The sequence below is a fragment of the Peromyscus californicus genome, unplaced genomic scaffold (genome assembly GCF_007827085.1).
Source record: "Peromyscus californicus insignis strain IS unplaced genomic scaffold, ASM782708v3 Scaffold_6__1_contigs__length_162567912, whole genome shotgun sequence".
Classification (NCBI taxonomy): Eukaryota; Metazoa; Chordata; class Mammalia; order Rodentia; family Cricetidae; genus Peromyscus; species Peromyscus californicus.
Genome location: NW_026294584.1, coordinates 23,512,396 through 23,527,039, shown reverse-complemented (window position 1 = coordinate 23,527,039; position 14,644 = coordinate 23,512,396). Strand labels below are relative to the sequence as shown.

General features: G+C 41.9%; 1 protein-coding gene across 6 annotated transcripts in view; it reads left to right on the top strand.

The window, feature by feature from the left end:
* Ica1 (islet cell autoantigen 1) overlaps positions 1-14,644 on the top strand; it is a 147,778-nt gene that overhangs the window by 92,087 nt on the left and 41,047 nt on the right. For all 6 annotated transcript variants that reach the window (XM_052721877.1, XM_052721876.1, XM_052721875.1 and 3 more), the window contains exon 7: positions 14,297-14,422. In XM_052721877.1, coding sequence (XP_052577837.1) covers positions 14,297-14,422 — 126 coding nt within the window. The remainder of the gene's footprint in view (positions 1-14,296; positions 14,423-14,644) is intronic.

Here is a 14,644-nt window from a genome sequence, read left to right as displayed (position 1 = left end):
AAGTCATCCATTGAGTTCAAGAAGACGTTGTATATTTGTAGACAAACCTACACATCAGTAAGCATTGTAAAGCAACAAGAGGGGAAATACAAGGGATGACAAGTTCCTAAACAAACCATGGGTGCTCCACCCTGTGGCCTTTGCACTCACTATTTCTGCTTGGAAGTCCCTTCCTGCTTGGTATCTGAGTGGTTCCTTTCTCGTTTCTTCCTGATCTCTTCCCCACTGTTATTTCCCAGGAGACCTTTGTACAGCTACGTCCTAAAACAGAAAGTACGACCCACCACCCCCCAAACGCTGCACCCACTCCTGTCTTGTACTCCTTTCATGCACACAGTAGAATGTAGTCCAGAAAGCAAACAATTCAATGGATCTCTTACATCCCCAACCACCTGGAACTTGTAAGTGTTCAATGACGTTTCTTGGGAAGACGAGAAGAAAGAAGGGAAATAAATAAATGTGAAGTTAGGAAGGCTGATGATTAGACTAGGCTCGAGTTCAAAAGCATTCAAGTAATAAAGCTGTAGTGAATGTGAAGTGGAACCTTGGAAAGTCAGGCCCACTCCTGGGAACAGGTGACTTAAACACATTTTGTCTTCCTGCTTCATGTGTGTGTGCCTGACTCAGGAATGACTAGCTTTCCCTCACATCCCAGCAAATCCTGGAGTGCACAGTTTGACAGGAAAGGCAAAATAAACACCTTTTTTTCCCCCAGGCAGTGAATTGGTTCAGGTATTCTCCACAAGTTGCCAGTGAAGTTGTTCGACTTTATATTTGTTCATAAATCTCATTATGATCGCATAGACAAGTGTATGTGTGTGTTTTCATCATTACCTGCCTTAGCTTCATTGATGCTCAAATCAGCTCGTCGTTGGCTACCAGGAAACTCTTCAGTTGACTCCTGACCTCTCTGTTGTGACTCCAGTAATAGCCATCCCCGTCTTCCAGTACAGTGTATTTCCTGATCCTCTCTGTCCCTCCTGTCGTAATCAGTAATTGGGTCAAGGAGCCTTGCTTACCTGCCTGGAGAGGTGCATAACAGTTCATTCCTTGCATGTTAGCCATTCAATTTAGACCTACAGGTCTGCACAGAGCCAGAAAATACATTTCAGATGATTTCACCTTCACACGAAAGCCAAGAAAACAGAACCCCTGGACCCTGCTTTACTTTTATGGCCATCAAGGAAAAAAGTATTTAAACTGTATGGGGTGGAAAGAGCCCTACAGAAACACTGAAGCCCAGTGTGTGAAAGGGCCTGATGTGCAGTAGTTGTGTTCAAACACATTTAGTCACCAGATGTGTGTGAGCTGTGCCTCAGAACTCGTGTCTGCAAGGACTGAAACACTGCCAGTGAGCCTTGAGAGCTCAGAGATGCCAGAAATAGCATGACAAGCAAATATTGTCCTATTTTTACCAAGTCGAGTTTGATACAGTAAATCCTACTGTGATGTTTAACCAAGCCTAAAACAGATTGCTGCATACAATAAGCACTGTGCTGCAACAACCATGTACAACTTAGGAAGGAAGTATGACGGTCCTAAGAGTTCATGCTGACTCTACATTAGGCTAACGCTTTTTTTTTCTCTGTATTTTATATGTTTCCTGGTCCTCTCTATGCACAAAGTGGAATAAAATGCAGAAAAGTGTCCTGGAGACTGCATCTTTTCTTGCTAAACGGAGTTTGTATTTAACTTTTGGAGACTTTTATTCATGAGTACTTCGGGCCTTGTCCCCTCCTCCCTTGTCCCCCTCCCAAATTCATGACCTCTTTTTTTTCTTTAAGTTTCGTTACATATGTACACACATGTGTGAATATGTATGCATATTGTGTACATGTGTCCTTGTCTTTGGTTAGGAATAAAAGAGCAAACTCATGAACTATCAGTATGGAGGCACTGAGGTACTACAGAGATACAAAGAATTGTCATTGTGACAACTGGAAGCTGGCAGATTTGATAATTGACATGACATGGGTCAGTCTCTTGAAATACTGCACACTACCAAGGCTTATGCAGTCAGACCACTTGGGATCTAACAACCTATATAGGATCTCCTTCCTGTAAGGCAACTGATTCTTCCTCTCGCCACAGACATTGATCACTTGTAGCTCTTCATCTAGGGGTACAGCCTTGTGGAATTTCCCCCATCCACATTGGCTTGTCAACTAGTGATGTCATTATGCAAGTCTTGTTCAAGTAGTCATATTGTTGAGAGCTCGTGGGTGCATTTTCCCTGTCATATCCTGGGGAGGAGACTGGATTTTATAAAAACAAGGTTTAGCTCTATGCTATATATATATTAGTACCACTTTAAGTCACGTATGCTAGACAAGTATTCTACCACTGAGCTCACACCTAGCTCCCAAATAACTTCCTAAAAATTGAAGTCACAAAGAATGTTATCTAAAACGGTAACAGCTGTAAATCAGTTGCAAGCATTTAACTGTGTCATCTCCCAAATAATTAGAGACGAAATAATATCTATCCACATGGCCCATGAGTCCAAAGAACACATCACAGGGGAAATGAGAATGTATTTTGAGAAAAAGGGAAATCACAATGTATCAAGCTGGGTGGGATACAAATAAAAGAATGCTTTGAAGGGAGCTTGTACCATTAAATGTTAACTTTAGAAAACAAGCATTCTCTTGAGCTGTAACCTAAAATTCCTTCTCAAAAATTAAAATAAAATAAATAAACTGAATCTAGTAGAAGGGAAGAAATGATTAAGAACACAAACAAATGAAATTATAAATCAAAAATAATATAGAAAACCCAAAGCTGGCCCTCTGAATAAAAATCAGTCAAATGGATACCCTGCTCAGATGGGTTAGGAACAGAGAGAAGTCATGGGCTGTCAGTCTGGAAACAGCAAGATCCTCCAGATGCAGAGGAATTCAGCATGCACAGCTTCAGGCCCACGGGGCCAATAATTCACATGGAATGGACCAATTCCTTAAAATACACAAGCAAAAACAACAGAGTGTCTGTTTACTAATATACCACAGGCTGGCCTACAATTTCTGATTCCCCTGCTTCCAGCTTAAAAAAAAAAACTGAAAATACCATTTGAAGAAAAATACATAGAAATATGTCTCATTGATATGGATGATAAATTTATTATTAGAATATTAGAAAAATCGCACTCAAAAGGCTGAGGTAAGGTGATTGGAAGTTTGTGGGCAGCCTGAGCTACATAAGAAATCCTGCCTTTTAAAAAGCAAAGAAAAAGAAACCGGCATGGGGTTTCTGGGGGCAACTTAATGGAATGTTCTATAGTTGACTGAGTGATGCTTATCCAAGTCTGGGAATATAGTGAAAGTCGCCCAAGTTTACATTTTAAACAGTGGCCTATATGACATGTGGATTAAGCTGTAAAAAATATTAATTAGTAAATTCCAACAGTAGATAAAAGAGTAATGTAGCTTGACTGAGAGCGGTTACTAAGGAGGGGAGGTCAGTTTAAAGTCAGTCAATTTAATCTGCTCTGTGAGGAGGACCAAAAGCAACAAATCAACACAGACAGGAAAATCACCTGCTACAATCCAGATCCATTCCTGGCAAAAGTCATCACAAAGGGCAGAGAAACATATACTCAGTGTGATAATGAGGACAAATGAAAACTCTACAGTGAACATGCTTGGCTACTAAAGACTGCTTCCTCCGTAAAACCATGACTGAGACATACGTTTGCTCATAACAACTTCCACTCAATGTTACCACATCAATAGGTAAAGGCAAAAAAAAATCAATAATAGAAATAATTTTGTAAGAGAAAAGTTTATCTGTCTTTATTTTCAAGCAACATTGTACAGATGGGGGTTGCTATGGAGTTATTTATAGAATCTAAGGAATATTAATGAACATTTAAAACTAATAGTTGAATTTAACAATATCACAAGAAATAACATAACACCACAAAAATTAATTATATTTCTAGTAATAAGTGTCCATGGAAGTTTCTAGAAATTACATCAAGAAAGAGAATTAAAGGCCTTGAAAGATGGCTGTGGTTAAGAGGACTTGCTGTTCAAGATGACATTGGTTCAGTGCCCAGCACCCACATAATGGCTCACAACCATCTGTAACTCCAGTTCTGTGGAATCCAATACCCTCTTCTGGCCTCTGTAGCAATACTTTCTCATTGGGATCCCAGCCCACTCAGAGACTTCTTAATTATGAAAGCTTGGCCATTAGCTTAGGCTTTTCCCATGAGCTCTTATAACTTAAATTAGCATGCTTTTATTAATCTATGTTTTTCTACATGGCTTGGTTACCTCTACTCTGTACCACATGTCTGACCTCTTCAGTGAGTCCCTGGTGTCTCCTTGGCATAATCCACTCCCAGATTCCTCCTCCTCTTCCTCTCTCTCCCCAGAAATCCTGCTTGTCTTCTCCTGGCTAGCTATTGGCCATTTAGCTCTTTATTATAGCAATACATCTTCACACAGTGTAAAAATATCCCACAACAGGCCTCACCATGTATCCCTGACTGGCCTGTGACTCATTGTGGAGACCCGACTGCCCTCAAACTTAGAGATTCATCTGCCTCTGCCTCCCCTCTGAATGCTAGGATTACAGGCATATCCTGGCCTGAACAGTGTTTTAGAAAATTACTCTGTGTATGAGCATGGTGTTTGTGTAGGCCTGCATGTCATGGCTCATGTATGGACAAAGGACAACCTCATAGAATCCATTCTCTCCTTCCACCTTTATATGGGTTCCAGGGATTGACCTGAGGTCACAAAGCTGAGCTATCTCACAAAACTCAAAAGGTTTTTTGTAGAAATTCACAAGGTTTTGGTAGAAGGCTCAGAAATAGCCAAAATAATGATGAAAAGAATAAAATCAGGTCTGGGCATGTAACTCAGCAATAGAGCATATGGTTAGCATGTGAAGCCATACATTCACTCTAACACACACAAGACTGGGATCAAGATCCTAGGACTTAGACTGTAAGACTTCCTAGAATTGATAGTAACCTCCATGGTATGTCTAAGAATGTTCACACATAAATAAAAGACAGGGAATAGCAAACTCAGAATTGAACCCACGTGCACATAGCCTTCTGATTTTGCTATGGATACCAGAGTAGTGCAATGGATGATTGGATCTTTAAAAAAACAAACAAACAAAAACAAATGATGCTGTAACAGTTATCTGTCCACATACAAAATGGACCTGCACCCCATCTCATACCATACACAAAAATGAACTTAAAGCCAGGCAGTGATGACACACATCTTTAATTCCAGCACGCGGGAGGCAGAGACAGGAGGATCTCTGTGAGTTCAAGGGCAGCGTGGTCTACAGAGCTAGTTCCAGGACAGCCAGGGCTACACAAAGAAACCCTATCTCGAGAAAAACAAAACAAAACAAGCTTGAAATAGCTATAAATATATAGTTTTTAAAAGAAACATTGGAAGACAAAGGGTAGGGGGAAAAATCTCTGTTGTCTTGAGCTAGGGAAAGGTTTGTTAAGGCTCAAAGAACACAAATCAGAAAAGCAAACTTGGTAAATTGGACTTCATCAAAAGTGAAACCTTTTCTTTTCAAAAGACACTGTTAAGAAATGAAAGGCAGTTTCAGACTTGAAGAAAGTATTTCCAAAGTTATATCTGATAATGACTCGTATTCAGAACACATGGGGGACTCTTGTTACTCAGTAATCAGAAGACAAGCCCAATTTTTAAAACTAGGCAAAAGCTCTGAATAGACATGTTACTAAAATTATATAAGATAAGTTAAAAATGAAAAGTTCAGCGACATTAGTCATCAGAGAAATGCAAATTAAAGTTGCAATAACTATGACTACCTCTCTCATTGCAAAAGAATGCAGAAAGATTGTAATAATCAAAAATAGAAAGGGATCTTTATCATGAAACTTGCTGGAGTCTCTCATAAGAATTTCCAAAAAGCAACTGTGAACAGCCCAGGTTATTGCCGGCTAGATCTAGGTAACAGGGAGCCATTTTGAATTCATTGAGGCAAAGGAGGGAGCTGATCAGAGAGCTCTTCCTTATCTTCTCCCTGCCTCCCTGTCTCCTTCTGGTCTTTAAAAACTGTGTGTGTGTGTGTGTGTGTGTGTGTGTGTGTGTGTGTGTGTGTGTGTGTATGTATCTGTGGTATGGTGAGGCATATGTGTGTGTATGTGTATGTATCTGTGTGTGGTATGTGTGTGTGTATGTGTGGTGTGATGGGTGTATATGTGGGTGCATATTGGATGTGTATGTGTATTTGTGGTGTGGGGGGGATAGGTGGGTGTGCATATGTGTGTATCTGTGATGTGGTGTGTGTGTGTGTATGTGTGTGTATCTGTGGTGAGGTGGGTGTGGGTGTGCAAGCACACACCTGGTATGCTGTGTGTATGTAGTATATATAGTAATGCACTTGAGTGTGCAGGTGTGGGTATTAGGTCCATGCCTGCTAATGGCCAAGACAACACTGGATATCTTCCTCTCTTTCTACCACAGTGCCTGGAGGCAGGATCTCTCTCTGAACTCTGAAGCTCACCTCTTGGCTAGGCTGACTGCCCTGACAACACGCCAGTGCTGGGCTACAGGCAGCCGCGGTTTATGTGTAGGTCCTGGGGATTCAGACTCAGGCAGGTCCTCGTGACTGCAGAGCAGTCTTGCCTACTGAACCATCTCCCCACTGCTTCCCTTTTCCTTTTCTGTTTTTCTCTGCAGACCCGTTCTCTGCACATCATCAGAAACTCATATCAGGACTTCCTACCTTTAGAGCTTTTGCCATTAAAGACAAACTGAGACTAACTTTCCTTGTTTCAAGTTCCAAAATCTTAAGAAAGGGATCTGGTTCTTCCAGCTGAGACCACCATGGTACGTTATGATGGGTTTAACTTGGTTTAAAATGCGATGATGCTTAGTGCTGATTGTCAGCGGACAGAATCTAGAAACTCCAGGGAGTTGGGCCACTGGGTGTGCCTGTGGGGGCTTATCTTGGTTATGTTGATTGTATGGGAAGACCCATCTTCAGCTGGGGATTGAACCATTCCTTGAGCAGGGGATTCTGAGCTCTATAAAATGGAGGAAGCAAGCTGGGCGCCAGCATCTATTCATCCTTCTCTGTTTCCTGATGGTGGGTATGATATGACTAGCTGCTTCAAGCACCCATTGCCTTGACTTCTCTGTCAGGGACTGTGTCTTGAACCGTGAATTGAAACGAACTTTTTCTTCCTTAATGGCTTTTGTCAGTATTTGATAACAGCAACAAGAAAAGAAACTAAGACAGAAATTGCAACTGAGATGTGGGCCTGCTGCTGTGTTTAATCTGGCCGTGTGATTCTTAGATCTGGAAACGTTTTCTGTGGTTGGAATGTAAAAGGGTTTGCACCTTTGGGTTAGAAAAGTCACTGAATTCTGTAAACAGAGCTCAATAGGCCATTCTGGAAGGAGCCTAGAAGACAAGGATGCTGAGGGAACTGCCAACAGTCGAGGCCTGCCTTCGGAGGGTTTGGGAGCAACAAGGATTCCACCAGGAGTTAGAGTTGGGGCCATCTGTGTGATATTTTGGGCAAAAATTTTGCTTTGTTCATCCTGCCTATGTCTGAGAAGTCGAGTGAAGTTGAATTCAAAGACAATGGATTAGTTTGTTTGGAAGAGGAGGAGGAAAGATGTATGAAGGGATTAGCACTACCAAAGAGAAACCTGGCATTCTACATTTGGACAAGACCTCCTCCCACCTCAAAGGACCCAACTTGCAAAGAAATTTGTGTGAAAAGAGAAAGCCTGAGCTGAGAATGGGCCTAGTAGTAGGGGAGGGGTTTCCTGGTCTTTAAAGCAACTGCCCAGGAGAGAGAGTTTCCCTAGAGTCTGCACACCCAAGCTGATATATCTGGGGAAATGAGTATAACCCATGGTGACTGCAGAACTTGGAATCCTTATCCATATGGCACTGGCTTTAAAGGCATAAAGGATGAAAGATTGCGGGGACTGTGTAGAGTTGCTGAGGCCAGGCATTGTGTGGCAGGGTCAGAGTCCCTTCAAGGACGCCCTGAGAGGCCGTTGTATGAAGCTGTGGAGGTAACGCATACATTGAAATGAAGACTCTAGGGTATCAGAGATGCTTGGACCATAGGGCATATACAGAAGAGAGCTGTTGGCACAGAACAGGACTGGAAGGTGTTGTTTTTCTCTCTTGTACTCTCTCCTCCAGGCCTCCTTTGTCTCCTGAGTCTCTCTTGGGTCAGCACATTGTTTTCTGTACCCAGCATCACCACCTGTCGAAAGCTCTGTCATCATTCCCCTTGAATTTCGATCTATCCTTCTCCACCTCATCTCTCTCCTCCCGCCTGTCCGCACACTGCACCAAGTGATCTTGCCAAACCAAGAACAGAGTCCTGGCTCTCCCTTGCTTAAAAGCCTCCAAGATTGTTCTGCCATGTCTAGGTCAAAAACAACAATTCTAAGCACCCAAGTAAGACTGCATGATTTGACCTGACCTCCTCCTGCTCCATCTTATACCACCTTGATACATGTTCTCAGCAGCCCAGTTATGCTCGTCCACGACCAGTCTATGGCCTGCCCTATTACCTCTCTCTTCATATTCCTCCCTGCCTCACCTCACAGCGGGACTACTTTTCACACTGGTAGCCATGCTCAGTTCTTTTAGGATGTGTGTCCTTGTATGTGTGTGTGTGTGTTTGTGCGAGTGTGTATGTGCATGGGTGTGTGTTTGTGTGTGTGCACAGATGTGTGTATGTGTTTGTGTGTGAATGTGTGTGTGCATAGGTGTGTGTGTGTTCTTGTGTGTGTGCACAGATGTGTGTGTATGTGTTTGTGTGTGAGTGTGTGTGTGCATGGGTGTGTGTGTTTGTGTGTGTATGTGTTTGTATGTGTGTATGTGTGTGCACATGTGTGTGTATCAGTTATCTCCTGAAAGAAGGTCAAAGAGTGGGATTGTTTTCTTTTGTTCTTAAAGGAAATAAAACCCTTAGAAAACAACAAAAGTATGCTCTGGTTACTTGGTTGTGGGGTAACATGAAGCTCTTCCCCCACTGGTAGCAAAACCAGAATGAACTGAGGATGGATGACTTTGCCTTTACCCTGGGTAGTTCAAGTTGGGGGCTAAAAGGTAGAATTTCACATAAGGAGGAATGAGTACAGAGATAGGCCTTGTAGCTTTGGCAGTGGAGCCCTGGCTGCTTTCTCAGGTAAATTGAATTTCTGTGGCCTGGGGAAGACAAGACCCAGACTAAAGAGGGTCTAATATGCATAATCACTTCCGAAAGTCTGAGAAATAAGAGGAGAAAGGTGGGGTAACAGAAATGAAATGAAGAAATAAACAAAGGGTGCATTTATTTGAGTGAAAAAAATTTTAAAGAGCCTTGAAAACCACAGGGGCTCCTTAAGATGTTTATGTAATTGAATTGAATTTATATGGGATGGAGAGGAATGATAATGAAAACATTCTCACTCAAGTGCATCTGAAGGCATGTGAAATTGCTCTCACAGTGGTGGTCTGCGCTTTGCTGGGTCCTTGGAGTTTTTTGCTCGCCTAGGCTAAAAGTGTGTTTTAGAGAGCAGACATGGGACACAAACTATTAAACAAATTGTTCTGGATTCCAAATGCCCAGCAGTGTCACATCCTCCTTGTTTGGCATGGAAAGGACATAGCATTTGGGAGCTCAGCAGTGCGTTAAGTGTTTTAATAATCATTGTTGACACACAAAGCATATGGCCTCTCAGAACTCACTGGGTCAAGATTGAAATCCTCTCCATTTCTAAAATTACCCCTCAAAATCCAAACAAAATTATCTGAGGCACATCTCAAACTATGATTTCATAAGTTGTATGTTATAAGCAAAGGACACAAGCTCTCTCGTAGAATGTGAGTACCTATGAGTAACTGATCACATAAAGGAAAAAAATAAAAATTTGTACCCAAGAAAAATGTTTAATTTGCATCTTATTAGAAAACTCTAGAACTTCCATGTAAGTAAGACAGTCTTCTATGAACCTTAGATTTACTTTGAGAACCACCTCTAGTATTGGCTCTTCTAAGAAACCCTCCTTGCCTGTTTCCTGACTGTTTACAGCAATAATCTGTGGTTGTAATCATGCTGTGAAATAAAACCACCATAGCATTCAAGTGCTTACAACAATAAACATCTCTTTATTGCTTGTAAGTCTATGGTTAACAGGGTGTTTCCGGTAGGGGGGTTATTCACATGCTGGTTGGTAGTCAGCTACAGGGCAGGGAAAGACTGTTAATAATGGCTGAATCCCCTCCTTAAGTCTCCTCATGCCGTGTGGCTCACACCCCTCCAGCTGGCCAATCTGAGTGTATTCTCATGGCCATCCCAGAGAAGGCAGAGGGAAAGTGGAAACATGCTGGCATTCCCTTTTTCAAGTTTCCAGTCTCCTTACATCTGTCAGCCTCTCATTGTCCAACACCAAGTCACATGGCCAAGCCTGATTTCAGAGTTAGAGGAGACTACAAAGTTACAGCGCCAAGTGTAAGAAGATACAGGAAGGACACTCCTTGGGGCTTTAATGCCATCGCCCTACAGTGATGCCACTGCCCAGCAGTAATAATGCCGATGCTCTACAATGACCCCGACCCCAGCAGCGTTCCTTGTTCCCTTGTCTGGGTTCTCTCTGTTCTCAGTTCTATGTTGTGGAATAAATCTTGTACACTGTGAAGAAATATAACTCAGATTGGTTTAATAAGAATGGCCAATAGCTAGGCAGGATTTAGGTGGCAGAGAGAGCACTGGGAAAAAGAAGGCAGAGTCGCCATCTGGACATGGAAGAAGCAGGAAAGCAGCATGAGCAATACAGAGTAAAGGTAATAAATCCACGAGGCAGAATGTAAATTAATAGAAATGGGCTAATTTAAGTTATAATAGCTAGTTAGAAACAAGCCTAAGCTATTGGCCGAGCTTTCATAATTAATAATGTCTCCTTGTCATTATTGGGGAGCTGACGGTTCTGATAAAAAGGCCTGATTACATGATACAAAGGCCTGATTACAGTTCTACCTTACACTTCTTTCATTGTGTTATAATTGTTAACTTTTCTCTCCTCCTTAGAAGCTTAGGATGCTCATGAGAATGTGCATTCAAATATCTAGTGACTATATGTTGTATTAGGATGCTCATAACAATGTGCAATCATTCATAAACATTTAGTGACTATACATTATATGTGTTATTACTTTAAAGATAATCCCTGCCATGCATAGTTAACCTGACTCATATGTGCTCTATAAACATGTACTGAATGGACAACATGCCCCAAACATGCTCTTTCCCCTTACAAGTTTAAGGCTGAGGACAGATGTCTTTCAGGATCCCAGTTGAAGAGGTCCTTCTGGCCAAATAATGCTGACCAAAGTGCTCTACAGCAAAAATCTCAGCTGCTAAAATTCTGTCCGTCTAGATTTCGTCTTCTTCCCTGACCCCCAGAAGCCCCTGTTCTTCTTTCCATCTTTTGCTCCTCTCAGGGGAAAGCAGAACATCAATGATAGGTCACTCACCTTAAACTCTTCTTACAGTCAGAGCTCCCAGGAGAAGATATTCGAGTCTCCACTCTGCAGTAAAGAATAATCAATTTCCAGCATGCTTGTGCTCAGAGTGAGACAGTTGAGAGGGGATAGTAGCTGCTGCCCACTGGTTTCACCAGCATGACAGATAGAGAATTAAGAGGAATTCTTAGAAAATTCTGTGTGCAGCTATCCATGCAGCCACGATTCTTGTGGGTATTAATTCTGTTGATGTAGTGTTAAATGCTTAGCCTTGTTGTTTCCAATTGCCTACAGTCCTAAAGGGGAACTTGTATTTCTAAGTAAGATCCAGTTTTGAGCTTCTTGATTTTCCAGGCAGTAGGGTAAAGTGCTTGAATGAGCATAGTAGCATGGCTACTAAATCAGAGAGCCAGCCCTGTCCTAAGTGAGCCCTTGCCTTGGTAAAGGCTCCCGTTGTCCTCAACAAGGGAAGGAAGGTCATTATAACAGCTAAAATAGACTATTAGCACGTAGTGAATAAATTAAATCAATTGTTACATTTATACCTAGCATTCCTATTATTGTATAATTCCTTATAAACTTGTAAGCTGTGACTATGTTATTATTGATAGTGAAATAATTGTATTTATATCAAATAATGTATTTATTTAGTTTCATGAGAAATAAAATCACTACTTTTTTATAGTGAAACGTGCACACTTATGCCACAGCCCTCATGTGAAGGTTGAAGGGACAACCTGTGAGAGTTGGTTTCCTTCTTCTATGGAGTCCAGGAATTGAATTCAGGTCATCAGGCTTGGTAGCATATGTCCTTGTCCACTGAGCAATCTGGCCAGCGCCCCCCCACACTTACTATTTTTAAAGCTGTTTTAATTATGGACATTTAGAAATGGCATGGGAAAGTTCTTCATTCAGTCAACAAGTGTGTATTCAGTCCCACCCTTGCACTAGGCTGCTTGCTGATCCAGTGGTGGACAAAAGAGACATTGTCTGTGCTGCCTGGTGTGTTAGGATGAAAACACTATAAATAATAAGTCAGCACTACTTCTAAAACTCATCTGCCCAGGTTCTATGCCTCAAGAGTTTTGTAAAATAATTTAATATTTGAATTTATCAAGCCGAACACATTAAATATATAGAGATTTTATACATAAAAAAGTAACTCAATAAAATGTTGTTCTTTTTTTTAATGTGACTGGCTTTCCTCATCCGTAATATAATATGGTGGGTGGTGCTTTGGATTAGAGGAAGGGGAGATTTTTTTTCTTTTTTTATTTTATTTTATTTTTCTTTATTAAGAAATTTTCTACTCACTCCTCATGCTATCCACAGACCTCCCCCTTCCTCCCTCCTCCCACCACCCAGCCCTCTTTCCCAAGCCACCCTGCATCCCTACATCCCCCAAATCGAGGTCTCCCATGGGGAGTCAGCAGAGCCCAGCTCACTAAACCTAGGCAGGTCCAAGCCCCTTCCCTCTGCACCAAGGCTGTGCAAGGTGTCACACCACAGGCACCGGGTTCCAGAAGTGGAAGGGGAGATTTTTGACTTCATGGTTTTTAAAGAAATACGTGATTTAGACAGTGTCTCATGTAGCCCAGGCTGGCCTCAAACTCGCTACATAGCCAAAGATGATCTGAAACTTCTGACCCTTTCGCCTTCACCTCTAGATTGCTGGAGCTACAGGAGCGAGCTGCTGCACGCAGTTTATGCAGTGCTGGGAACTCTACAGAAGCGGGCTGCTGCACCCAGTTTATGCAGTGCTGGGAACTCTACAGGAGCGGGCTGCTGCACCCAGTTTATGCAGTGCTGGGACTGGAACTCTACAGGAGTGGGCCTCTGCACCCAGTTTATGCAGTGCTGGGAACTCTACAGGAGTGAGCCGCTGCACACAGTTTATGCGGTGCTGGGAACTCTACAGGAGTGGGCCATCCATTGCAACCAGTTTATGCAGTGCTGGGACTGGAACTCTGCAGGAGTGGGCGGCTGCACCCAGTTTATGCAGTGCTTGGAATGGAGCTGGAACTCTGGGCTTCATAAACTCTACTTAAGCACTTTACCTACTCAACTATCTGTAGCCCTCTAAATTTGCACCTCTACTTTTCTTGTAACATAATATATAGAGTTAACATGTGCAAAACTCTCCTGGCCATCACCCCTTCCCTGCATTACAGGGATTCATGGGTGGTTGGAGGTTTGCTGGTGTTCATCAGTCAATAATAAAAATTGAAAATTTATTGGTAGGAATGTTTCAGGCTGTGGCAAATATGTTTTAGGCAGTGGCAAAATTCTTAGAGATAATGCCTCAGTTGGCTTCTGAAACAGTAAAATGATGTTAGAAAAAAGTGAAACCCCAAGAAAGTATAGAAATCAGTACATAGGATTGTATCAATGATAGCTTCTGCATTTCATCAAGTGTTACACAAGAAAATGTAACACAAGGAAAAGGCCATTGAGGACTGTGTGGTAACTCAGCTTCCAGAGAACTCTGCAGCCAAGAGTTTTTAGCATCTGCATCTCCAAACTTCTCCTCACTATGGCTAGCTTGTAATTGCCCCAAGGAGACAGCATTATTAATCTCATTCTGCAAAACATATAATTTGTATAGTAAGTCTGTTACAAAATTATGATCATCACAATTCTTATCTAGGTATTTTGGAAGTTAAAGGATGGTTGTCAGATCTGCTCATCTGCCTGGAACTTTTAATGTTTTCTTATGTAAGACAGAAACGCCCTTCTCTGGTCTTTCCTCACCTGCAAATTTTAACTTCATAGAGTTTTGAGTGTCTCAGACTTGGTTTTTCTTTCGTAGGTACAGACACAAGTACGCCTTGCAAAAAAAAACTTTGACAAATTGAAGATGGATGTGTGTCAAAAGGTGGATCTTCTTGGAGCAAGCAGATGCAATCTCTTATCTCACATGCTAGCAACGTACCAGGTAACAAAGTGATATCTGTTTTAATGAACAAAGAGTTGCCAGAGGCTTAGATAATGGGGAATTCTGAGTTTGAATGGAAAGTATGACCTGGGCGTCACAGATTTTGAATGCATCCTCTTCTCTGCTCTTGAAGGTCCTGCAGTTTAATCAACAGTACAGTCACTGTGTGCTGTACACACAGTGGAATTTTCTATTTTCTTGCACTTGTTTTGTGGGTCCTTT